Source organism: Petromyzon marinus, unplaced genomic scaffold, assembly GCF_048934315.1.
Source record: "Petromyzon marinus isolate PM22_M1 ecotype Great Lakes invasive population unplaced genomic scaffold, UKy_Petmar_22M1.pri1.0 PM_Scaffold_68, whole genome shotgun sequence".
Taxonomy (NCBI): domain Eukaryota; kingdom Metazoa; phylum Chordata; class Hyperoartia; order Petromyzontiformes; family Petromyzontidae; genus Petromyzon; species Petromyzon marinus.
Window position 1 is genome coordinate 33,683 of NW_027423675.1, and position 25,115 is coordinate 58,797.

Below are 25,115 nucleotides of genomic sequence, written 5' to 3' on the forward strand. Positions count from 1 at the left end.
CCTGTGATAATCCCGGTTGGGCTTCCAGTCCACTACGTTTCCTACCAATAATGCCCACTAGGAGCGCATTTATTATATATCCGGGTGTCTGGATACACGTGGACAGACATCCACAGACGTACACAATTAATCCCCTGCCTCCTGTTAATAATTCCGGTTGGGCTTTCAGTCCATACAAGGGCACCACGGGGTGACCAGCCCCTCTCCACCCAGCCCCACCCCACCCAGCCCCACCCTCCCCACCCAGCCCCTCCCCACTCTCCCCTCCCCACCCAGCCCCTCCCCTCCCTACCCTCCCCTCTCCACCCAGCCCCACCCCTCCCACGTGGACAGACATCCACAGACATACACAATTAATCCCCTGCCTCCTGTGAATTAATCCCGGTTGGGTTTCCAGTCCACTACGTTTCCTACCAGTATCATCTCATCACCACAACCACCACCATCATCACCACCATGATTGACAACGACAACCGTTCAATCAGCTGTAAAGAAAAGAGTGCACTCAGATGAACAGAATCGTGCAGCCTGTGTGTATAGAATTTTTGGCTGAAAGAAACATGCAGCAGTTTGAATACCCTGGTACACAAGCAATACGACTCGCAATATTTTTAAAACGCAAGCAGTGCGCATACGTTATGATGAGAGGATTAACACGACCACTCACTTTGAGGTTGTATGCGTTAAACACCCAACGATGGCCAATTGTTATCGTTAAATATTTGCAATCAAAAATCTCGTGGAAGGAACAACTCTGAGTGACGACTTGAAGCCATGCACGACTGTGAGCAGAAGTGTTCCAAGTTAATTTTTTTTTTTAAAACGAAACTATTTTTAATATACCAGATAAGGCCCACTGAGCTATGTAGCTCTTCTTCATAAGCAACTTGGCCACAAATTATAGCTGAACGAAGTGGCTTATTACGTAGAAATTTATAGCAGCCAAATACTCAACGCGTGATGTTGATTCTAAATGTAGAGAGAAAAACCGGAGAACCCGGATAAAAATCAACACAACCACGAGGAGAGACATGCAAACTCCAAATATACAGGCGTCAGGGTCGGGTTCGAACCCATGACCTCCTGTATACCAGGCGAGGGAGTTAACGCCTCTCCACCATGGCGACGTCTCTTTTGATGTAGTCCCTGCATCAAAAGGATGAACCCGGGTAAATAAAAAAACCCAAGACATGTGGCAACCCGAATTCACCTGCAATCATGAGACAGACGGTGGCCGGACCCATGATGGAGGTGGCCGTGTAGATGATCTGATAAAGAATATAGAGCCGAGAGATGGACGGGTTCTTCTTGGCCGTGCGGACGCCATTTTCCAGGATGCTGAAGGTGTTCGCCATCGTGGAGGGGCCCCAACGCCTCCGCTGGTTGAAGAACTCCTTGAATTCCTGCGGGGCGTTGGTGTAGGCGTCCGATCCGGCGCAGTACTCGACGCGCCAGCCCTGCTGCAGCATCAGCGTGCACAGCCAGCGGTCCTCACCTGCACCAACAAATGGAAGAGGGGACGTCCGCGAGGTAGAGGGTAACCGGCTCATAATACCCACAGCCAGCACCAGCTCCTGGCCGAGCGGCATATCTCTGTAGCTGCACCGGCAGTAGCCCTCTGCAATTATCTCTCTCTCTGCATCTCCCACTGCTGCATACGCAGGAGCCACAGCAACTACATCCAACCAGCATCATCCACCTTCAAACATTTTTTATATTTTGCTTGCCTTTCAATATTCGGATTTTGCTAATTAAACCAAAATCGACGTAGTTTCCCCATGACCTAACAACCTTACCCGATTGGCTCTGTCGGGTGTTGGACGCTTATAGTTAAAACAAATTTACACTAAACCTACACGACAATCTAATCCAGCAGGAATGAATTGTGAATCATGAATATTGGTCGTGAAAGTCTACGTATTAAATTGATCTTGCGGGGTCTTGGCCCAAGTATTACCACGATACAGTGAGGGAAAAAAGTACTTGATCCCCTGCTGATTTTGTACGTTTGCCCACTGACAAAGAAATGATCAGTCTATAATTTGAATGGTAGGTTTATTTGAACAGTGAGAGACAGAATAACAACAAAAATCCAGAAAAACGCATGTCAAAAATGTTATGAATTAATTTGCATTTTAATGAGGGAAATAAGTATTTGACCCCTCTGCAAAACATGACTTCGTACTGGGTGGCAAAACCCTTGTTGGCAATCACAGAGATTCTAAGCACGTGATGTTGCATCTATATGAGGGAAAAACTAGAGGACCCTTAGAAAGTCTACGCAACCATGGGGAGAGAGACGCAAATTGCAATATACACGCGTCAGGGTCGGGATGGAACTTACGACCTCCTGTATACCAAGCTTGGGAGTTAACATCTCGCCAGCGTGACATGTATACATGTTGAACTTCTTTCGCACCACACGTAGCCAACCGTGCTAATAGGAGGTGCGAGATCCAAACACACGTCGACGCTTACCTTGGTCGTACTGGATGTACTGCAGGGCCTCGGTGGCCACTGTGGTGTAGGTCTTGAGGACGTTGTCATCCATGATGGCCTTGGCTCGGAAGAGGCTGAAGCAGCCAGGGCTGCAGAGAACGCAGCCCATCACGTGCTCGGCCGTCTTCTGTAGCCAGTGGCCTACCGCGTACTCGAACTTCTGGTAGCAGACGAGCGGCCCTGTCGGTGTATAAACAATTGTGGTTAATTGGCTGAACGCAACTCAAAGTGAAAACCCAATGGAGCAGTCCTACGATTCAGGTGTGGCTTTCTTGGATTCATTTATGTTGTACGTATGTTGTTTATATATGTTGTATGTGGGTTATATGTTGTATTGTGTATTGTATTCATGCTGTATGTACGTTGTATGTATATGTGCTGAAAAAGGACTGTGGGTTTTGCATTGAAACCACAACCAAAGGACGTTTTTTTGTAAGTATGGAGAGCGAGGTTAGAACTTTGAATTCCGAGATTGGGAGGAAATGTAATTGCGGACTACGGGGGATTAAGGGCGAGTCAAGAGGAGGGGTGGGGAAGTACAGGAGGAGGGAGAGGGAATAGGCAGGTGGGCAATGGAGGGGAAGATCGGAGACATTTGGGGGTGGAGAGGGAGGGAGGGGTTGGAGAAAGAGTGGACGGCTAGAGGGTAGGGAAGGGAATGCTGGGGAGACGAAAGGAGGGGGTTATGAGAGACGGCAGGAGGTGAGGAAGAGAAGCAAGCCGGGAAGAGCGATCCGGGAGGCCACAGTGGGAAAGCGGGAGGGCAGGGAGCAGAGGGATGGGTGGGGTCAAGTAAAAAAATACATGCTCTTTGAATTATTCTCCTGTTTTAATTGCGTATTTGTTATTTATTAAAAAATGTGCATTCATAAATAGATGTGATTTTTGTTATAAGAATAAGTCAAGGAGTGGCTAAATCTGTGCTCTCCGGTTTCCTGGGTGTCCTAGCCGGTCCCGCCTAGCTTGACCACTTAATAAACGAAGGACATTTGAATTGTGCCGTTAAAGCATCGAGATTAGATATTAGTGCGTGCCATGTAGTTTGATTTCGTCGTAACTATTGTTAGATATGAGCTTTTTCCAAAATTGATATAAACAATAATATCTGCCGATATATATTTTTTTAATAATAAAGAAAAATAATGCATAAAACACACAAACCCAAAAACACGCAAACACAGATGGAAATCGTAAAAAGGACATAAATGTATAGAATAATAAACTCCCAGAGAGGGCAGAGGTTATCTGCGAAATCTCCAGACTGCCACGGAAGGACGGTGAAAAGGGGGTATCTGTTTTCTCTCACTCAAGGGTTGGAGAGAGAAAGAGATCCCGGCCGTCTTTGTCTCTCCCCGCAGCACGAGAAAAGAATTTAACACCCAGTGAGGAATGGCTTGTTGTTACAAAGAGGGTCGTCCCCTCCGCCCCCCAGGATCGTATAACGCAGATGGCTTGTGGAATGCCACACACACGCACGTACACACACACACACACAGGCCACGCCCCCCCCCCCCCTTTTCACTGCGAAGAGCGGAGATTTTTTTTTATATATAACGGTCCAACCATTTTTTCAAAAGTTCAGTCAAGACAGATCAACAGTTCAAGAACTTCGACAAGACACGGGCAGTCGCAGCGAACGGCTGGCTCCAAGAAGCGCGAGCCTCGCTGAGTAGCGAGGATCGCCGAGTCGCGATGTATCAACGAAAGTGATTTCAGAGCCGAAGGGACGAAGTATCACTCAAAACTTTATTCCTACATCAAGTGCCAGCTTCTAGCTGCAGCGCGGCCAGCGCTGCCAAGCAAGAGCGTGCAGCTCAGTCATCCAGCAGTGAAGAAGCCGGCTGCCAACGAATCAGCTGAGAGCGCTCGGGCATCTCAACAGAGAGAGCGCGTGCGACTTGGCTTATCCAGCAGCGGAAAGAGCCTGACCAGCAAGTGTCAGCGCCACTGCGCGCCACTGTTCGGGCCACCAGCGCCACCACTGCGCGCCACTTCAGAGCGCGCCACCAGCGCCAGCCAGCGCTACAGCGCGCCACTGTTCGCGCCACCAGCGCCACTTCACGCCACGGTGCACCACCAGTGCTGAGAGCGTTCGAGCAGCACTAGGAGAGAGCAGTGGGCCCGCACTCAACACCCATCGGCGCGACGACGGCGAGCGTCGTGCCGACTCTTCCAGCCAGCTGTGGACAGAAACTGTGTACCGTGTTCATATGCCCCCTCCCCCACACGCTCACCCTCACACCCCCACTGCTCCGCAGGGAACAAACACATTTTTGACATAAGAGATGCCAACCTCGGCGTCTGCTTTACGCAAAGAATTGAACCAGTGATAAAGAAGACACACGATACGCATATCGGGATAATCAAGAAGGGTTGCCACTCCAAGGCGGTGCATTAAAAATCAATTGATAATGAAAAACACTGCTGCCATTGAGTTACGTGGATAAGGTCATTTAGAAGCAAAAGAGTCGTACCTTTTTCTTTTCAATGGCATAATCTTGCCAACGAATCCATTAACGCACATTTGTGCATTTAGGAATAATACTTGTTTTATTGTTTTTCGTATGAATATCGTCGCATAATTTTAAGGACTTTATTCATATTTCTCATATGTTCGTGTTACATTGCATAAAAATTAATTGCCGATACCCAAAGTGAAACAACGTGATAAGAATTGACTTGAAGGTCTATGAAGGGATGTGGTACTGTGTGGGCAATTTTCAAATACGAATTTGCATATTATAAGGTTATAAGGTTAAGGTTTTTGTTAGGATAGCATATGCATGTTCTTAGCATCTCTCTCTCACCAACTGCTCGCGCTACGTGGGGGGGAATGAATGAAAGTGAAACGCAATCGTGATGGTTACCGTGTTAATGCTGTGTTGAAATTCCGAGATTGAGCATTCTCATATTATCCAAAATTAAAGTTTAGCTAGAGAATAAAATTCATTAAAGCAGAAGGGTTGTGTGTGATTCTTTCTGAAATTCCGCATAAGAATTGTTCTGCGATTGAGATCTGAACCTGGTGGACCTATCATAAGCACACTAACACACAATCAATAAATGTTAAAGCAAGAATAATCGTATCCTTATTGCTAATACAGAGTTAAACAACGAAGCCAAGTTGACTCTCTCATTCACGCTCACAACACCTGCATAACTGCATGCGATTAATTGTCTCATCCCAATTGATAACCAACCTTCGTCACCGAGGCTGGGCCCGATTATCATAACGATCTGCAGTATCATAACCACACCCACTTGCATAAATTAATACGATTATATCTCGAATTAGCATAATTTATATGCATAATTACACATATTCATGTAATTTTGGATAAATTATGCTAATTTTAAATTTCATTTAGTTTTCATTATTTTCATAAATTTTTCATAACCCACATATACAACACTGTTTGGTGTTAGTCATACTCTTTGGTTCTATTGGGTAAAGTCACGTAGGTAAAAAAAAAATAACAAAAATCACGACGTTTTGACCACAACACAAGTGGCCTTCATCAGGTGAAGGGACCAACCTGTCCGGAGGACAGCGTTGGAGTGAAAAAAGTCAAGCGCAGTTCGCCTCTAAGCTGTGAGTGGGTAAACAGAAAAGACGCCTTGACAAAGGAATTAGCATAAAATGTAAAGCTGTGCAAGCTCGCAAATAGAATCAAAGATACATTAGCACCACCGTGAGAGTTTGGGATGCCACTAATTGAATGAACATACTGTACCATTAAACAAGTCCAGCGCAGGTCGCCTTCTTTAAGCTGTGAGTGGGTAAACAGAAAAAACGCCTTGACAAAGGAATTAGCATAAAAATGTAAAGCTGTGCAAGCTCTCAAATAGCATCAAAAATACATTAGCACCACCGTGAGAGTTTGGGATGCCACTAATTGAATGAATATACTGTACCATTAAAAATTCCTTTAACGTTTGGTTCGATTTAGAACATCTTTCCAATGGTTGCTTAATATGAAGCCATCTTCTCGGTTGAAATTGTGTCTGTGTTTGTAGATCTGGATTGCCTTGTGAGCAAATCTCTGATAAAAACCCGTGGGGTTTGCAAAGAGCCTTGGTATCGGAGAAAATTATAACGTGATCACCCAAAGCGTTGTAACAATGATCAGCTACGGCAGAAGAATTCGTTTTGCCGTGTTTCAAATCTGATTTGTGCTCGCGAATTCGGTCAGAGACATGTTGCTTTGTCTCCCCGATATAGCAATCACCGCAGGTACAACTCAATTTGTAAACCCCGGGGTACTGTAAGTCAGGAATGACATCCTTCACGGATGGGATCAGATCACGAATTTTATGTACTGTATTGAACTGGACCTGGATCTTGTGTTTGTTTAGAATTTTGGAAATCTTTTTAGTAACGCCTGCTATATATGGTAGTGTGATGGTTTTGACCGGAGTATCAAGTGGTTGTTTCTGTATGGAGGGAGAAACAGTTTGGAGGATGGTACGGTCAGAGTATCCATTCCTTTTGAGGGCCAGGTGTACATGTTTTAATTCACTGGTCAGGTGGTGTTGGTCCGAAATGCAATGAGCCCTATGGTATAAAGTTTTGATGAGAGAATTATTTTGGGCTGGGTGGTGGTGGGAATCAGGTTTCAAGTAGGAATCTGTGTGGGTGGGTTTCCTGTAGACAGAATGCCCCAATGAGCCATCAGGTCTCCTCTCAAACAGAACATCTAAGAATGGTAGCTTGCCATCTTTCTCCACTTCAATGGTGAATTTGATGGCGGGATGTCTGGAATTGATGTGGCGTAGGAAAAGGTTCAGAGCTGGGAGGCCATGTGGCCAAATGACGAAAGTGTCATCCACATATCTATTCCACAGGGAAGGTCTGAGGGTGGAAGTCTGGATGGCGTCTGATTCAAATTTCTCCATGAAAATATTGGCTATCACTGGTGACAAGGGGGATCCCATGGGGGTACCCTCATTTTGTTTGTAGAAGGAGCCATTCCAAGTAAAGTAGGTATTTTTGAGGCAGTGCCTAACCAGTGCAGGTGTGTCGGGGTCTAGTCCATGTTGGACCAAATTTTCAATTATTTCAATGGTATCAGGTACTGGGACCTTGGTGAACAAAGAGACCGTGATCTGATCCCATCCGTGAAGGATGTCATTCCTGACTTACAGTACCCCGGGGTTTACAAATTGAGTTGTACCTGCGGTGATTGCTATATCGGGGAGACAAAGCAACATGTCTCTGACCGAATTCGCGAGCACAAATCAGATTTGAAACACGGCAAAACGAATTCTTCTGCCGTAGCTGATCATTGTTACAACGCTTTGGGTGATCACGTTATAATTTTCTCCGATACCAAGGCTCTTTGCAAACCCCACGGGTTTTTATCAGAGATTTGCTCACAAGGCAATCCAGATCTACAAACACAGACACAATTTCAACCGAGAAGATGGCTTCATATTAAGCAACCATTGGAAAGATGTTCTAAATCGAACCAAACGTTAAAGGAATTTTTAATGGTACAGTATATTCATTCAATTAGTGGCATCCCAAACTCTCACGGTGGTGCTAATGTATTTTTGATGCTATTTGAGAGCTTGCACAGCTTTACATTTTTATGCTAATTGCTTTGTCAAGGCGTTTTTTCTGTTTACCCACTCACAGCTTAAAGGATGCGACCTGCGCTGGACTTGTTTAATGGTACAGTATGTTCATTCAATTAGTGGCATCCCAAACTCTCACGGTGGTGCTAATGTATCTTTGATTCTATTTGCGAGCTTGCACAGCTTTACATTTTATGCTAATTCCTTTGTCAAGACGTCTTTTCTGTTTACCCACTCACAGCTTAAAGGAGGCGACCTGCGCTTGACTTTTTTCACTCCAACGCTGTCCTCCGGACAGGTTGGTCCCTTCACCTGATGAAGGCCACTTGTGTTGTGGTCGAAACGTCGTGATTTTTGTTATTTTATTTTTTTACCTACGTGACTTTACCCAATAGAACCAAAGAGTATGGATCCTTGCAGTCACGAATGCTTTAAATCTAGAATTGGTGTTAGTCAGCCTGTGATCTGCCTCAGCTCAGCATGGCACGTGCCAGCTCATGCCCACTGCTATCTTCTCCTGGCAGATTTCATGGCCATCTATTTATTTATTGTTTGCGAGCCAGCTGGTCAGGAAGGTTGGACGATTACCAAGGTTCATCTTCTTTGGTTCTTTCGGTAAAGTCACGTAGAATGAGAATAAAATATTAAATTGATAAAATAAAATAACACAATAATATTCTCACGACGTTTCGGCCACAACACAAGCGGCCTTCATCAGGTGAAGGGACGAGACTGTCTGGTAGGACAGCGCTGGAGTGAAAGAGCCACGTTCAGATCACGGCCTTTAAGCTGTGTGAGAGGAACAAAGCGCCCTCAACTTCAGCTATCCAAGGTGCTGAAGTTAAGTTAATAAAAAGCCGAGCAATAAAACGTGCGAGGCGGGCATGCGGTTCGCACAGTTAAATTGTGTGGCACGACCAGGAAGTGGGGGTGGGGGGGGGGGGGCGTTGATTTCCCCACCCAGAATGCGAAATCAACAAAATCAGATCCGATCCGAACGTTAATCACTGTCGCGGGTTTCACATTTCCATAACTTGTAAACAATTAACACATTCCTGTGGAGGGAGCTGGTAGGAACGTTGGGTTGCTCGGTCAATGGCCAGGGTCAACGGCGGCGTGGTGTATTCCGCAAATATGCCCGACTGTGAGGGCGGGCACAAGCCGGCGTGAGTAGGTTAAACCTTGAGTTTTATAAGGGCACCACGGGGTGACCTGCCCCTCCCCACCCAGCCCCACCCCTCCCACCACCCAGCCCCACCCTCCCCTCCCCACCCAGCCCCTCCCCACTCATCCCCTCCCTACCCTCCCCTCTCCATCCAGCCCCACCCCTCCCACGTGGACAGACATCCACAGACATACACAATTAATCCCCTGCCTCCTGTGAGAATTAATCCCGGTTGGGCTTCCAGTCCATATAAGGGCACTACGGGGTGACCAGCTCCTCCCCACCCAGCCCCACCCCACCCAGCCCCACCCCTCCCACCCCCCACCCAGCCCCACCCTCCCCACCCAGCCCCTCCCCACCCTCCCCACCCAGCCCCTCCCCACCCTCCCCACCCAGCCCCTCCCTACCATCCCTTCTCCACCCAGCCGCACCCCTCCCACGTGGACAGACATCCACAGACATACACAATTAATCCCCTGCCTCCTGTGAATTAATCCCGGTTGGGCTTCCAGTGCACTACGTTTCCTACCAGTAAAATCACGCTGTACACATCTGCCATCCACACGCACCCTGTCCAGGCTCGGCGCTGCTGATATCTGGTGACATCCCGCACCAAAGACAAAGATCCCCTGTGTAGCCTTAATAGACTGTTGGAACAAGTGCTGTTCACAAGAAGCGCCTATGAAGGCCAGCACGGCACACGATGGGGTGGGTGGCCAGCACCATGCCCGGCCGCCTTTGTCTCCCCAGCGGCGACATTTAAACATCGTACCAGGTGATAATTTGAGGCTGAGTTGACCTAGGGGAGCCGCTGTACGGGTTCAGATAATCGTCACTGGTGTTGACCTTGAGCGAGAATCGAACTTAGGTCGCCAGGTTCATAGCGCAGTGCACTAACCACTGCACCACCACTCTGCACCACACACACGCGCATCCTACACCACACACACATCCTGCACTACACACATCCTGCACCACACAAGCATCCTGCACTACACACATCCTGCACTACACACATCCTGCACCACACAAGCATCCTGCACTACACACATCCTGCACCACACACATCCTGCACCACACAAGCATCCTGCACCACACACATCCTGCACCACACAAGCATCCTGCACTACACACATCCTGCACCACACACATCCTGCACCACACACATCCTGCACCACACAAGCATCCTGCACCACACACATCCTGCACCACACAAGCATCCTGCACTACACACATCCTGCACCACACAAGCATCCTGCACCACACACACACATCCTGCACCACACACACACATCCTGCACCACACACACACATCCTGCACTACACACACACACCCTGCACCACACACACACACCCTGCACCACACACACACATCCTGCACCACACACACACACATCCTGCACCACACACACACATCCTGCACCACCACACACATCCTGCACCACACACACACCCTGCACCACCACACACACATCCTGCACCACACACACACATCCTGCACCACACACACACATCCTGCACCACACACACACATCCTGCACCACACACACACATCCTGCACCACACACACACATCCTGCACCACACACACACATCCTGCACCACACACACACATCCTGCACCACACACACACATCCTGCACCACACACACACACCCTGCACCACCACACACACATCCTGCACCACACACACACATCCTGCACCACCACACACACATCCTGCACCACACACACACATCCTGCACCACACACACACACCCTGCACCACACACACACATCCTGCACCACACACACCCTGCACCACACACACACACCCTGCACCACCACACACACCACAGCTGTCTGCGCCCCACGCCCGTCGGGTGAATTCTCCCGCAGGCGGCGCCAACGGTGGAGTCCCTCGTGAGTCGGTCGACCAGCATGGAGAGCGCCGAGGGGTAGAAGTCCGTGTCTCCGTCCAAGGCCAGCACGTAGGTGTTGCGCTTCTTCCTCTGTGGCGGTGAACAGGGAGTAGTGGCATGGAGACAGATCAGCAACAGCGGTGGCATTACAGCCGTGACCTCGTACAGAGCAAGCAAAGCAACCGTCTCACTTAGCTCCTCAACCCCAACGCTCCTTCTCCAACCTCTAACAACCAAACACACAACGTATGCATGCTGTATGCAAGGAGGATGTGTCCCCCAATATTCAAATATGCTCAAAATGTCCCCCCCAATGTATTGCTATAAAATACATTTCTGTTTATATGATTGTAGTTATGGTTGTACTTTATTAATCCCTGATCTCTGCCATTACATACAATGAAACAAGAAAAGGTAAATAAGAAAAAACAGAGCATTGGAATACAATACACTATTAGACATTATTGTAAAAAAAAGTCCTATGTGTTAGTGAATATTTTTTTATATATTTTAGGCAGGAAATGGCAGGAAACCAGTATTCAAATTAAGATTTTTTTTTCTGGGGGAGACCCCCTGGAAGACTTAGTCCCCCCCAATGTTGACTCCATGGCTACGGCCTTAGCTGTATGTATATTGTATGTATGTATAACTTCTTTCGCATCGTATGTAGCCAACCATGTTCGTCAGGAAAGGATACAAACTAAACACAAACTGCATTTCACAGAAATGAGTGTTCAAATAGATTATTTAAAAGTGCATAGCTCCAGTGGATTCCTAATAACAACCACGCGGGTGGAGGGATCGTTTCTATCTGCAGCGCTACAACCTCTGGAAACAACCTCCCTGAAGCGGTGCGCACACTCGACTCCATCGTCACTTCATTAAGTGACAACTCAACAGCAACAACGCGGCTCTTTTCGCTTGCGTACACCAACAACTAACTCCGGTCATCCTCGCAGCAGCGGCTTTGGGCGAGCCATCGAACAAAGATGGGCACTGCATCTCGCGCTTTCAGATGCGCTTCTACGGTTGTCTGGAACGCTCTTCCTTCCGATATTAGGAAGCAACTGGAGGTTTGCACTTTTAAATAATCAATTAGATTGGAAACTACATTCTCTAGAACTGCTTTTTGTGTTTGGTTTGTTGTCCTGCCCCCACACCTCCGATTAGCACGGTTGGCTACGTACGGTGTTAAAGAAGTTAAACATAAATACAAATAAATTTCAGCCGCAAACCTATTTTACACTTCTATTTTAAACAACTGTAATAAGTGTATATATTTTTTTCTTTTTGTATAGAAAGTTATATTGCTATTGTAGTGACCTATATTGGGTCACTACAGCGTTTAGCGCCAGCTACTGACAGAAGAGAGGAACTGTGCGTGTTAGAGCCTCTCTCTGGCACCAGAGTATGTTTGGCATGGAAGGGCGCCCTACGGGGCATGCTTCTGGTGACTATCAGAGAGAGGGCAGTTGAGGACGTGACAGTCTAGGTGAACCCGAGAGGGCACGTGACCAGAACAGGAAAATGAGGGGGGCCAAAAGGTGGCGAGAGGGACACGTGATATTAGGCCCAGAACCTTCTGGTAATATCCAGAAGGGTGCGTAGCCGAGGTCGGAGCCAGGCCACGCTCAGGGGCATAAAAGGGAGGTCCCGAGAGCCGATCCAGGCTGTCTGTTGGAATGGAACGCGTCGGTGCTACGCCTCTTCGATCCTCGGTCGTCGGTCTTTACGCTCGGCATCGTGGGTCAGGCAGTGTGTTACTTACTGACCCGGTTATGTAGTTACCCCGTTGTAGTCTAGTTACCCGTTGTCGTCTAGTTAACCTGCTGTATGTTTATGTAGTTACCCTGTTGGGGTGTAAGAATAAACGTGTTGCCTCCGAGTTCAAGTGTGTGCCTCCGTGGAACCCAGTACACTATTTTGAGTATCAACGTGATGATGGCGCGTTGAGTGACAGATTGTGCCAGAAAGGCAACCAAAGATTAACTTCTAAATGTGCCGACTCTGTGTGCAGAGACACGCATAGTGCACGCTATGCCTGGGCCTCAACCCAGAGGGAAAGGGCCTGAGAGAGAGAGAGACCCTCTAACAAACGAAACAATTTAAATTTACTAGGCAAGACCCACTGAGCAATTAGCTCTTTTCAGAAGCGACCTGGCTCTCACAAATAATAGCTCAACAAAGTGGATTATCATTTGGATATTTATAGCAGCCAAATACACGAAATGCGTGATGTTGATTCTAAATGTGGTGGGAAAAACCGGAGGACCCAGAGATATATCCATGTGGCCAAGGGGAGAGAGACACGTAAACTTAAAATATGCAGGCATCAGGGTCGGGATCGAACGCAGTGGCTCCTGCATACCAAGCGAGGTAGTTAAAATCTCGCCATGGCGGGACCCTAGCAGGGTGTATTTGGCCTACACTTCCACACTGCTCCCACGTCTTGGGAGAAGTATAATTGGGTAGGCCCTGCACGTTCCCTGGATGGGCAGCTTGCGTGCGGTTCGCGTGCGGTGGGGTAGAGTGTGAATACTCACACTCTACCCCACCCCATGTAGAACTGCCCATCCACGGAATGTGCAGGGCCTACCCATTTATACTGCTAAGTTGAAAGTGGCCTCCCCTATGTCGGCTTAGCCTTAAATGAGTAAACATTAGCACTGGTGAGACAAAGACGGATGGGCGTGGTGTTGGACACACGACCCGCTCGCATGCCATCCCACCCTTAAAAAGTGCTCGCTAACAGCACTTGCCTCAACAGTCTGTTAATGGATATATGAGGCGTCGTTGTCTTTGCAGTTTACAAAATCCTTACCTCTACCCATTCCTCTTGTTCATCTTTCTTAACTGTGTGGATCTTGTGGTAGATCTTCCAGCCAAGGAGGTAGTACAAGTACATCACCTGTACAGAACACGTCAAGGGGTTTAATAACAACAATCACCATCAGCAGCAGCCGTGATTGATCCACTACTGGATTAAGACCTACCCAAGTCGTCGCGATGTTTCATGAGATCCTGAGTCGTTATCCACCCAGAACCTCTATTACCGACTGATTCCATCGCTCCATCTCCCCAGTGGTCACCTCTCCGCAATGAGTTCCATTATTTGGCTGCCGCTTCGTTATTATTCTTGACCCAATGGCCATGACAGCGCGTGCTGCTCAAGTGTAACTCAACAGCGCTACCAACCTTCCCCCCCCCCCAGTCGTGGATAGAAGGCAATAGAACAACACGCAAATGAGCATCGGCGTGAGATTGCTGTGATACATCGATAACAACCCTGGTGCAGTCATCATCATCGTCATAGCACTCAACGGGTAACACCACGGAACACCAAATTAATCGAGTCGGGGAACACTCGGTCACGGACAACACTGCTGTGTGCAACTCGTTTACAGCACTTGCCCCAAAAAGCCTGCTGAGCCTATATGGGGTATCTTCGTCTCTATGGTGTGCACTGATTCGCACGTGAAACGAATTTTTAATCATCACGTGATTTAATTTCAATATGAGAGCATGACTCTCGAGGTAGCATACAGATGGCTTCAATAGATGTGAGCTATTGCCATCTGCTTCTTACGGCTGATGCTGATGTCGACTCGTAGAGCAAGCTGTAAATTTACATCGAGGTGGTTGACGATCCAGATGATTGCGTCAGGAGTAGCGGAGTGGCGAATCATCGCTGCTGTGATGATGCCTCTCCCTTCATTCGTGTTGTGAATCGGGTGTTGAGTCGTTGTGTGTTCAGTCGCTCTGTTCCAGGTGGTGACCACTGTCGATATTAGGAATGCACCGAAGCTGTGCACTTTTAACTCTAGATTGGATACTAATTTATTTAGAACTGCTTTTTGTGTTTATTTATTTGTATCTTTCTCTGTACCACCAATTAGCATGGTTGGTGAGGTACAGTGCGATAGAAGTTCAGCATACATACGTATCGTCGCCGGACACTGACCGGAGATATTTACTTTTCCAATTGTGCATAATCGTCATCGTCATGTAGAAGCACATCAGATGTTGCTGTTGCTACTATGCTTTAAGTGTGGATGCGGTTGTAGGGTTTGTGGCCCAATGAGATTTGGGGCGGAAGATCTGAAGCCCAGGGATGCAACAAATACCTGGGACCAGCACTTGCGGTGGCGGATCATCTCCTTGTCTTTGAGGTGCACGCACAGCGAGTTGCCGTGCGGGAGATTGTAGGAGAGTCGCGCTCCGTACGGCGTCTGAGTCCTCTCCATTGAGGGCGCCTCTTGTGGAATCTTCGAGTTTTTCTCAAAATACCTTCACATCAGCAGCAGCAGCGCAAGCGACAGAAAAGACATGCCCCAATTACTATGTTCCATTGCTGCTACTGCTGTCATATCTGGGATGAAGTCCCCAGTTGCCACCTCACTGCTGCACTCGCAATTTTTTTTATTTTGATTATTTTGCTGCTATAAATTTCTACATGATAAGCCACTTCGTTACGCTATCATTTGCAGCCAGTGCGCTTCTAAAAAAAAGATTATACCTCAGTGGGTCTTACCTGGTAAAAAAAAGAATAGTTTCGTTTTATTTGTGATCTGCTAACCTGTCCTATACTTTGCACTCCTATCGTGTTGTTTGTTGAGGTAACGGTCTGACCCGCCCCTGCTGGACATCTGTGAAATAGAGCTTTTAGCTCATCGAATTCCTCCTGCAGTATAAATACATATTGTGATTCGGAATTGAGTAAAACAGCAGCAGTCGTGGGTGACTGATGATCCAGCACTCAAAGATTATTTCCCAGTCGTTTGCTCACTCTCTGCCAGTCAGTCGCCTCCGTATCTCACTTCTATCGCTACTACTTCTACAACCATTGTTACTGTTCACACGAACTTCGCTGCTCGATAGCTCCACCCACGGCGAGGGCCTCGGTCGCCCAGACTGAGTCGTCTCGTTGCCCAAATTCTTACCAACGCACGAACAAAAGACAAAGATCCCCCCGTATAGCCTTCAACAGAGTGTTGGAGCAAGGGCTGTTAGCCAGTAGCACCCATGAAGGACGGCCCGGCACACAAGGGGGTGGGTGACCAGCACCACACCCGCCTGCTTTTATCTCCCCAGTGCTGCACCGTTTGTGTAAATTATGTTAAGCGCCTAGTCCGCTCTACAGCAAGGTTGGCTACGTATGGTGCAAAAAATAGTTCAACAGATGAGGTTTCTGCTCAATTCAACACGCGCGTGAACGTCCATCTATCACACCGCCCACCATAGTGTCTCTGTTTGCCGGCCAATTGTCAGTTTGTGCACCTTCGGATTTGCACTCAACAACGGTGATGGTGACGCAAGGAAGGCATTGCTAGCCCTGCGATCCGCACTCACGACGTTCATCTACGTGACCATCACCAATCATCGTCATCGTTCACCATGATCTATTCACTTCTGAACGAAGGCATCGGCGCAACCTGTTGCCATCCTTCCCGTGGTCTCTCGCACCACGAGCTGAGCTTAACCACCCCGTGTCGTCCCGTGCTTTGTTATTACAAGGCCCGTGCCTCTATCCATCCATCCCTCCCTCCCTCCACCCACCCACCCAGCTAATCGCTACCACAGAATAACATCCGGTGCACTGACCGGCACACTTCAGCGATGACGTCCGTGAGGCTGGTCACGAACTGGTTGACCACCATGCGATCTCCCTTCCTCTCGAAGGCGTCGTCGAAGTAGATGTGAGCCGAGAAGTCGTACGGTTCCCGCTTCACCGTCTTCCCCTCCTCCTCCTCATGATTATTCTCCTTCTCCCACTTCTTTTCCTCCTTTTCCTCCTGCTTCTTTTCCTCATTCTCTTTCGTCTTCTTCTCTTCTTTATTTTTCTCCTCCTCCTTCTTCCCATCCTGCCCCTCCTTCCCCTCTTCTTCCTCCTTCTTATTCTCCTTCTTCTCCATCTCCTCCTTTTTCTCATTCTTCTTCTTTCCTCCGCCGCGGGAACCGACGTTGAGATCCTTTGGCTCACTCCTGTCTAGCCTGGCAGTGGCAAGGGAGAAGGGTCGTTATTGTTATCCCGCCACACGCTCCCCATCGAGTCAAGGTCATGGTACAGCATCGCTCTCCTCTGCAATCGAGCGCTCTCCCAAGGTCTCCCGCCGAAACGTTTCCTACACCTTTCTCATCCCACTGATCACAGCAAACTTCCACCGCATCCTACTGAGTTCAACTCACAACGACCTCTACCCATCGCCGGCACCGGCTTCTGGATGAGTGCGTTTCTCTGTAGCTGTACCAGTCAGCAGCCGTCTGGAGCTCCCTCTGTATCTCCCACTGGTGCACACGTAGCAGCAACCAAGAAGCAGACTCTAACCCATCCAGGCTCTCATCTGTCCAGGATCTCACCTGGTTGAGGCTCTCACCTGCCCAGGCTCTCACTTGTCGACGCTCTCAATATTAGCATGCATCATAATATTTTTTGTTGCGGGAGCCCAGACGTGTTAACTCAAGATAAGTTTACAGCTTGCACAATTCACAAACATCGTACAATGGTCACATACAAAGAACGGTCTGCGTTAAACACGATCAGCTGATTAGTTGCGACGTTCGAAGGAGGGCAAATGTTCTTGAGGTTAGGAAGGCGCTGCTCCATGTGAAGATGTCATATTTACGAGCATCCAAAGAAAATTGAAAATACACCGCCCACAAATACTGCACTGCGTGTAAGCGGTTAAATGTCCAAGGTCGAAATATGACGGTCGTATATGCGACATGGTAATATGGCATTGCTGTAGATTGTCCAAATAAGAGCCACAGTAATGTGGTTCTATTTTGTTTAACATTTTTTCACCGGCATATGCATTGCTGCATATATCACGATATATTTTTTTCAGGACACTTTAAACGTGCAGTTTAGATTAATATCCTCAAATCTCGTTGAGCTGAAGGGAGGGACGCGGTAGCGTGGTAGCCTGACTGGTGTGGTGCCCTGCAGAAATGAATGTACGTATGTGTGGTGGACTTATTTCACACCATACATACCCAACCAAGATAATCGAATGTGCAGGAGAAGGACAACAATCTAAACACAAAAATAAATTCTGAAGAAATTAGTTGTCAATATTATTTAAAAGTGCATAGCTCCAGTTGTTTCCTAATATCGGAAGAAAGAGTGTTCCAGACGGCCGCAGAAGGGCATTTGAAAGTGCGCGGTGCCGTGACCACACCCCATCTGCATGTTCGCGAGGGACCCCCACTGGCCCTTGGGATCCGGCCGCTTGATGGAATTGGGCGATAGGGAATATACCACCTCAGGATGGACGAGATGATCTTCGTCATCTCCTCCTTGGTCTCGTGCCACATGGTTGCGCACAAGTAGATCTTCACCCTCTCTTGCTTGTGGTTGCTAGAGGATACAACGAGAAGATGAAATCATGTTCAGATTGAGAGAAGGAATCGGAGAGCGCGGGTTCTCTGTTTTATGCATTGGGCATATTGTGGGATGGACATATTTCAGTCTGTAGAACAGAAGGGCAAACGTCACAAATCGTAATCATTATGAAATAAAACAGAAAGAATAAAATCTTGCTTTGATTATATGACCATACTTAACCTCTGATACGCAAAACACGAAACATAGACAAAGGCATCGACCAGACTAACACAAACTAAAAACAAAGATCGCCCATAGAGCCTTGAGAGACTGTTGGAGCAAGGGCTGTTAGCGACTAGCACCGATGAAGCCAGTAAAAGGACTTGAGGGATCTTCTTTGGTTCTTTCGGTAAAGTCACGTAGTATGAGAATAAAATAATAAATTGATAAAATAAAATAACACAATAATATTCTCACGACGTTTCGGCCACAACACAAGCGGCCTTCATCAGGTGAAGGGACGAGACTGTCTGATAGGACAGCGCTGGAGTGAAAGAGCCACGTTCAGATCACGACCTTTAAGCTGTGTGAGAGGAAACAAAGCGCCTTGACAAAGGAATTAGCATATAATTTAGCATTGAAATGGCTGAGTGATTAGCTTGTGACTGGTCACAGAAATAGCTATGTTAAAAGTTAAAGTATACACATCCGCAGAGGCACCCCTTGATAAAGGAATTAGCATAGAATTTAGTATTGAAATAGCTAAGTTAAAGCACACACATCCGCAGAGGCACCCCTTGACAAAGGAATTAGCATAGAATTTAGCATTGAAATAGCTGAGTGATTAGCTTGTAACTGGTCACAGAAATAGCTACGTTAAAGTCAGAGCATACACATTCACCGAGGCACTTAGTACAAATCAAACAGGAGAATTTAGCATTGAAATAACTAGGCGAATTTAGCATTGAAATAACTGAGTGATTAGCTAGTGACTGGTCACAGAAATGACTATGTTGAAGTCCAGGCCTACACATCTGAGCTATTCACAGTACTATATAGTGAACCAATAAAAAACTAAAATATAAATTACCTTATTGTTATCAATAAACTCTATATTCTCCAATCAGCTAAGCTACCAACAATAAGTCGTTATATATCACAATGCTATATGGCGAAAAAATGGGTGGATTATTACCCTCAACTTTAGCACCACGGATAGCTACGGGCCCCGTTCAGACGGACGAGTTCATCCATGGTCGGAACAGAGGAGGGGGAGAGAGACAGCTGCGAGGCGCTATTATACTCCATGTTGTAAACCATACCATTAACCGTGGTGTGAGAGGTATTAAGAGTAAATGCTGGCGAAAGAGCTGCGGTCTGAAGGTCATCGTAAAATACAATTAATTAAGAACAGAAATGGTTTAAAACATCTTTCCAATGGTTACTAAGCCAGAATCCATCTTCTCGGTTGAAATTGTCTCTGTGCTTGTATATGTGAATGGCCTCATGAACGAATCTCTCATGGTAGCCGGTTGGTTTGCAAAGAACCTCCGTCTTGGAGAAGTCAATGTCATGTGAGCCCACTGAATTATAACAGTGATCTGCCACGGCAGAGGAGTTCGTCCTACCGTGTTTCAAGTCTGCTTTATGTTCGCGGACGCGGTCCGAGATATGTCGTTTGGTTTCTCCAATGTAGCTACTACCACAGAGGCACTTTAGTTTGTAAATGCCCGGGTACTGCATGTCTGGAACAGCATCTTTACAGATGGAACTAAATCACGTATTTTATGTACTGTGTTGAATCGGACCTGGATCTTGTGTTTATTCAGGATTTTGGAGATCTTTTTAGTGACCCCTGCAATGTAGGGTAAGGTGATGGTTTTGAGTGGCTCCACAAGAGGATCCTTCTTCATGACTGGAGTGATGGCTTTGTGGATTGTGTAGTCGGAGTAACCATTATCCCTGAGAGCCTGGTGTACGTGCTTGAGTTCACTGGTAATGTGTTCCTGGTCGGAAATGCATTGGGCTCTATGGTATAGAGTCTTGATGAGGGCGTTCTTCTGGGATGGATGGTGGTGGGAATCCGGTTTCAAGTAAGCATCTGTATGGGTAGCTTTCCTGTAGACAGAGTGGCTCATTGAACCATCATGTCTCCTTTTAATTAAGACATCCAAAAAGGGTAGTTTGCCATCTTTTTCGACCTCCATGGTAAATCTGATGGCTGGGTGTATGGAATTGATGTGGTCGCGGAATTGGTCTAGAGCAGGCTGGCCATGTGGCCAGATGACAAAGGTGTCATCAACGTACCTCTTCCATAAGGTCGGGCGTAGAGTGGAAGTCTGGATGGCGTCAGTTTCAAATTTTTCCATGAATACGTTGGCTACGACCGGAGATAGGGGGGAGCCCATTGGGGTGCCCTCAGTTTGTTTGTAGAAAGTTCCATTCCAGGTGAAGTATGTGTTGGTTAAGCAATGTCTCACCAGGGGGGGTGCATCAGTATGCAGTCCTTGATGAACCAGGTCTTCAATGATAGCGATGGTGTCAGGTACCGGGACTTTGGTGAACAAGGACACCACATCAAAACTGACAAGCAGGTCGTCTGGGGACAGGGAAATGCCTTTGATTGTCGATACCAGGTGAGTAGAATTTATTATTTTATTTATTATTTTATTCTCATTCTACGTGACTTTACCGAAAGAACCAAAGAAGATGAATCATTGCAGTCACGAAAGCTTTAAATCGAAATTTAGGACTTGAGGGAGTTCATGGCCAGTCACACAGACACATACCTAGTCACACAGACACACACCTTGTCACACAGACACCTAATCACACTTACACCTCGTCACATAAATACAGCAAACAAAAAAAGTTCCCCTGTGTAGCCTGAACAAACTGTTGGGGCACGTGCTGATAGCGAGCACCTATGAAGGCCGACACTGCACACAAGCGGGTGGGTGGCCAACACCACGCCCGGCCGCCTTTGTCTCCCCAGTGGTGATATTTACACACCACACCAGTTACTAATTTGAGCAAGGGGAGGCCATGACCTATTCACACACACCTACTCACAGAGACACCTAGTCACACACACACACCTACTCACAGAGACACCTAGTCACACACACACACCTACTCACAGAGACACCTAGTCACACACACACACACCTACTTACAGAAACACATAGTCACACACACACACACCTACTCACAGAGACACCTAGTCACACACACACACACCTACTCACAGAGACACCTAGTCACACACACATACCTACTCACAGAGACACCTAGTCACACACACACACACCTACTCACAGAGACACCTAGTCACACACACACCTACTTACAGAAACACCTAGTCACACACACACACCTAGTCACAGAGACACCTAGTCACACACACACCTACTCACAGAGACACCTAGTCACACACACACACCTACTCACAGAGACACCTAGTCACACACACACCTAGTCACAGAGACACCTATTCACACACACCTACTCACAGAGACACCTAGTCACACACACACACACCTACTCACAGAGACACCTAGTCACACACACACACCTAGTCACAGAGACACCTAGTCACACACACACACACCTACTCACAGAGACACCTAGTCACACACACACCTACTCACAGAGACACCTAGTCACACACACACACCTAGTCACAGAGACACCTAGTCACACACACACACACCTACTCACAGAGACACCTAGTCACACACACACCTACTCACAGAGACACCTAGTCACACACACACACCTACTCACAGAGACACCTAGTCACACACACACCTAGTCACAGAGACACCTATTCACACACACCTACTCACAGAGACACCTAGTCACACACACACACACCTACTCACAGAGACACCTAGTCACACACACACACCTAGTCACAGAGACACCTAGTCACACACACACACACCTACTCACAGAGACACCTAGTCACACACACACCTACTCACAGAGACACCTAGTCACACACACACACCTAGTCACAGAGACACCTAGTCACACACACACACACCTACTCACAGAGACACCTAGTCACACACACACCTACTCACAGAGACACCTAGTCACACACACACACCTACTCACAGAGACACCTAGTCACACACACACACCTAGCACCTAGTCACAAATTACTCATAGCCACACACGCAAGTACAATACACCGCACCAACAGACGGACCTCCTCTCCTCCAGCACCACCACCTCCTCCTCTTCCTCCTGCTGCTGCAGTAGGAGGAGGTGGTGGTGGTTGAGCAGCAGCCCCGCGACGAGACACGCAGGCTGCGGGGTGCGGCGCACGAAGAGCTCGCGTGTGCGCTCCATGCGCCTCGCGTCATCTGGGCGCAACGCGGGCGCCGCCGCCAGCAGCAGCGCCGCGACCCACAGAGCCCCGGCGCCGAACGTGGCCACGGCGTCTACCGCGGAGTCCTCGCCGGCGCCTACGAACGAGCAGACGGCGGCGGCCGTGCGGTCGTAGAAGAGTGAGGCGGTTGCGGGCGTCGTCCGCTCGGAGCCGTTCCACCGTCGGACCGACTCGCAGTCGTAGCGAGAATCGCCCGAGGCGTCGAGCGCGAGGTGGAGGGCAAAGACGACTGCCAGGGCGGCGGGCGTGGCGAGGCAGAGCGGCGCGGCGAAGCAGCTCCCCTGCTGGCGGATCTTGCAGGCGGCGTTCGCGAGCCACTTGCAGAGGATGGAGGCGCCCGCCTGCACGCCCAGCAGAGCCAGGGCGAGCGCCATGCTCTCGCGGTGTTCCGCGATGCCGCCGATGGCGCTGAAGCTCCTCCACTCGCCCTCGACGCCCGCGTCCAGCAGCACGACCGCCACGATGATGAACGTGTGCACGAGCGAGCCGTAGAACTCGGCGAGGTTCCGCGATTCGCCGATGGTGTCGCGGAATTCCCGGAGCCAACCGGCGGGCAGGAAGTTCTCCCACCACGACAGGGACACGAGCAGCAGGCTCAGCAGCAGCAGCGCCAGGTGCTCGAACCTTCTTGCCTCCGTGGAGCCATCGTCGTGCGCCACCAACGCCGCCTTGGCGACCGACAGTGCTAAGGCGACGAGACAGCAGCAGAGGGAGGCCAGACTCAGGAGCTTGGACGTCCGGGGCGGCTTCCTGCGTCCCGTCCACCTGCCGGCGAACTGCAGCGCGCTCGGCACCAGGGTGACACCGTTGAGGAGGAGGATGCTGCTGAGAAGGTTCGCCGACTCCGCCGGGAGGACGACGATGGCCATGAGCGGCCGCTCCGAGGCCGATGAAGCCTTCCAGCAGGCAGTTCTGGGTGACGGCCAAACAAACTCAAGGACATTGAGACTTAGAGAGATTGAGGATTGTTGGAATGGTGAAACACGCCAAACAAACGCCGGGGCTATCGTGGTTTGTTTTTTAAAGGCCTAATTGTCGTCTTTGTACAAAACAGGTGACAACTGCGCTGGCCAACTTTGGTGAGGCTTGGGAAAAAATCAACCCCCACTGATGGACATGGCCCAACGTGGATTAACGACAACAACAAGACCTCCTTAAAAGGAATGCATACATCAAGGCCCCGCAGAGTTTGTTATTAAGGTTGTTATTGTTTCTAGATTTGAAGCTTTCGTGACTGCAAGGATCCATACTCTTCGGTTCTATTTGGTAAAGTCACGTAGGTAAAAAATAAAAACAAAAATCACGACGTTTCGGCCACAACACAAGTGGCCTTCATCAGGTGAAGGGGACCGTACTGTCACGAGGACAGCGTTGGAGTGAAGACAATCCAGCCCAGGTCGCGTCCTTTTAAGCTGTGTAGGAGGACACAAAACGCTTTGGCAAAGGAATTAGCATAAAATTACCGTAAAGTGCAATAGGACCGGCAAGGAGGGGGGGAGAGGGGGAGGGGAGTGTGAAGGGGAATTAAACCATCTTCTCGGTTAATATTGTTTCTGTGTTTGTAAATCTGAACTGCCTCGTGGATAAATCTCTGATGAAAACCCGTGGCTTTACAAAGGACATTGGTATCGGAGAAAATGCTATCGTGATCACCCACAGCGTTGTAACAGTGGTCAGCTACGGCAGAAGAATTCGTTCTGCCGTGTTTCAAATCTAATGTGTGCTCGCGATTTCGGTCAGAGACACGTCGTTTCGTCTCCCCGATATAGCAATCACCACAAGTGCAGCTCAATTTGTAAACCCCGGGGTACTAAATCATACCAGACATTAAACTAATTTCAATGGTAGTATATTTATCCAAGTAGTGATATACCGAACTTTCATTGCAGCTTATTTCACTTTAAACCACATTTGTAAACTCCCCTCCCCCGTGCTGGTCCTCTACGTTACGGTCATTCCCCTTCACACTCCCCTCCCCCTCTCCCCCCTCCTTGCCGGTCCTCTTGCAGTTTACGGTCAATTTATGCTAATTCCTTCGTCAAAGCGTTTTGTGTCCTCCCACACAGCTTTAAAGGACGCGACCTGGGCTGGACTGTCTTCATTCCAACGCTGTCTTCGTGACAGTACGGTCCCCTTCACCTGATGAAGGCCACTTGTGTTGTGGTCGAAACGTTGTGATTTTTGTTGTTTTATTTTTTACCTACGTGACTTTACCGAATAGATCCAAAGAGTATGCTGTTATTGTTGTTAAT

The 25,115-nt window shown here is 48.3% G+C and overlaps 2 protein-coding genes across 2 annotated transcripts; both read right to left on the minus strand.

Annotated features, from left to right (window-relative positions):
* Positions 1–481: 481 nt before the first annotated feature.
* LOC142923754 (chitin synthase chs-1-like) lies at positions 482–2,872 on the minus strand. The gene is made up of 3 exons (XM_076064741.1): positions 2,479–2,872; positions 1,201–1,495; positions 482–485 (listed from the first exon to the last, which is right to left on the minus strand). The coding sequence occupies exons 1-3, from the start codon at positions 2,606–2,608 to the stop codon at positions 482–484; spliced, it is 429 nt and encodes a 142-aa protein (XP_075920856.1). The 5' UTR covers positions 2,609–2,872.
* Positions 2,873–15,047: 12,175 nt separating this feature from the next.
* On the minus strand, positions 15,048–17,059 carry LOC142923755 (chitin synthase-like). The gene is made up of 2 exons (XM_076064742.1): positions 16,742–17,059; positions 15,048–15,427 (listed from the first exon to the last, which is right to left on the minus strand). The coding sequence occupies exons 1-2, from the start codon at positions 17,050–17,052 to the stop codon at positions 15,157–15,159; spliced, it is 582 nt and encodes a 193-aa protein (XP_075920857.1). The 5' UTR covers positions 17,053–17,059; the 3' UTR covers positions 15,048–15,156.
* Between the last annotated feature and the right edge of the window lie 8,056 nt (positions 17,060–25,115).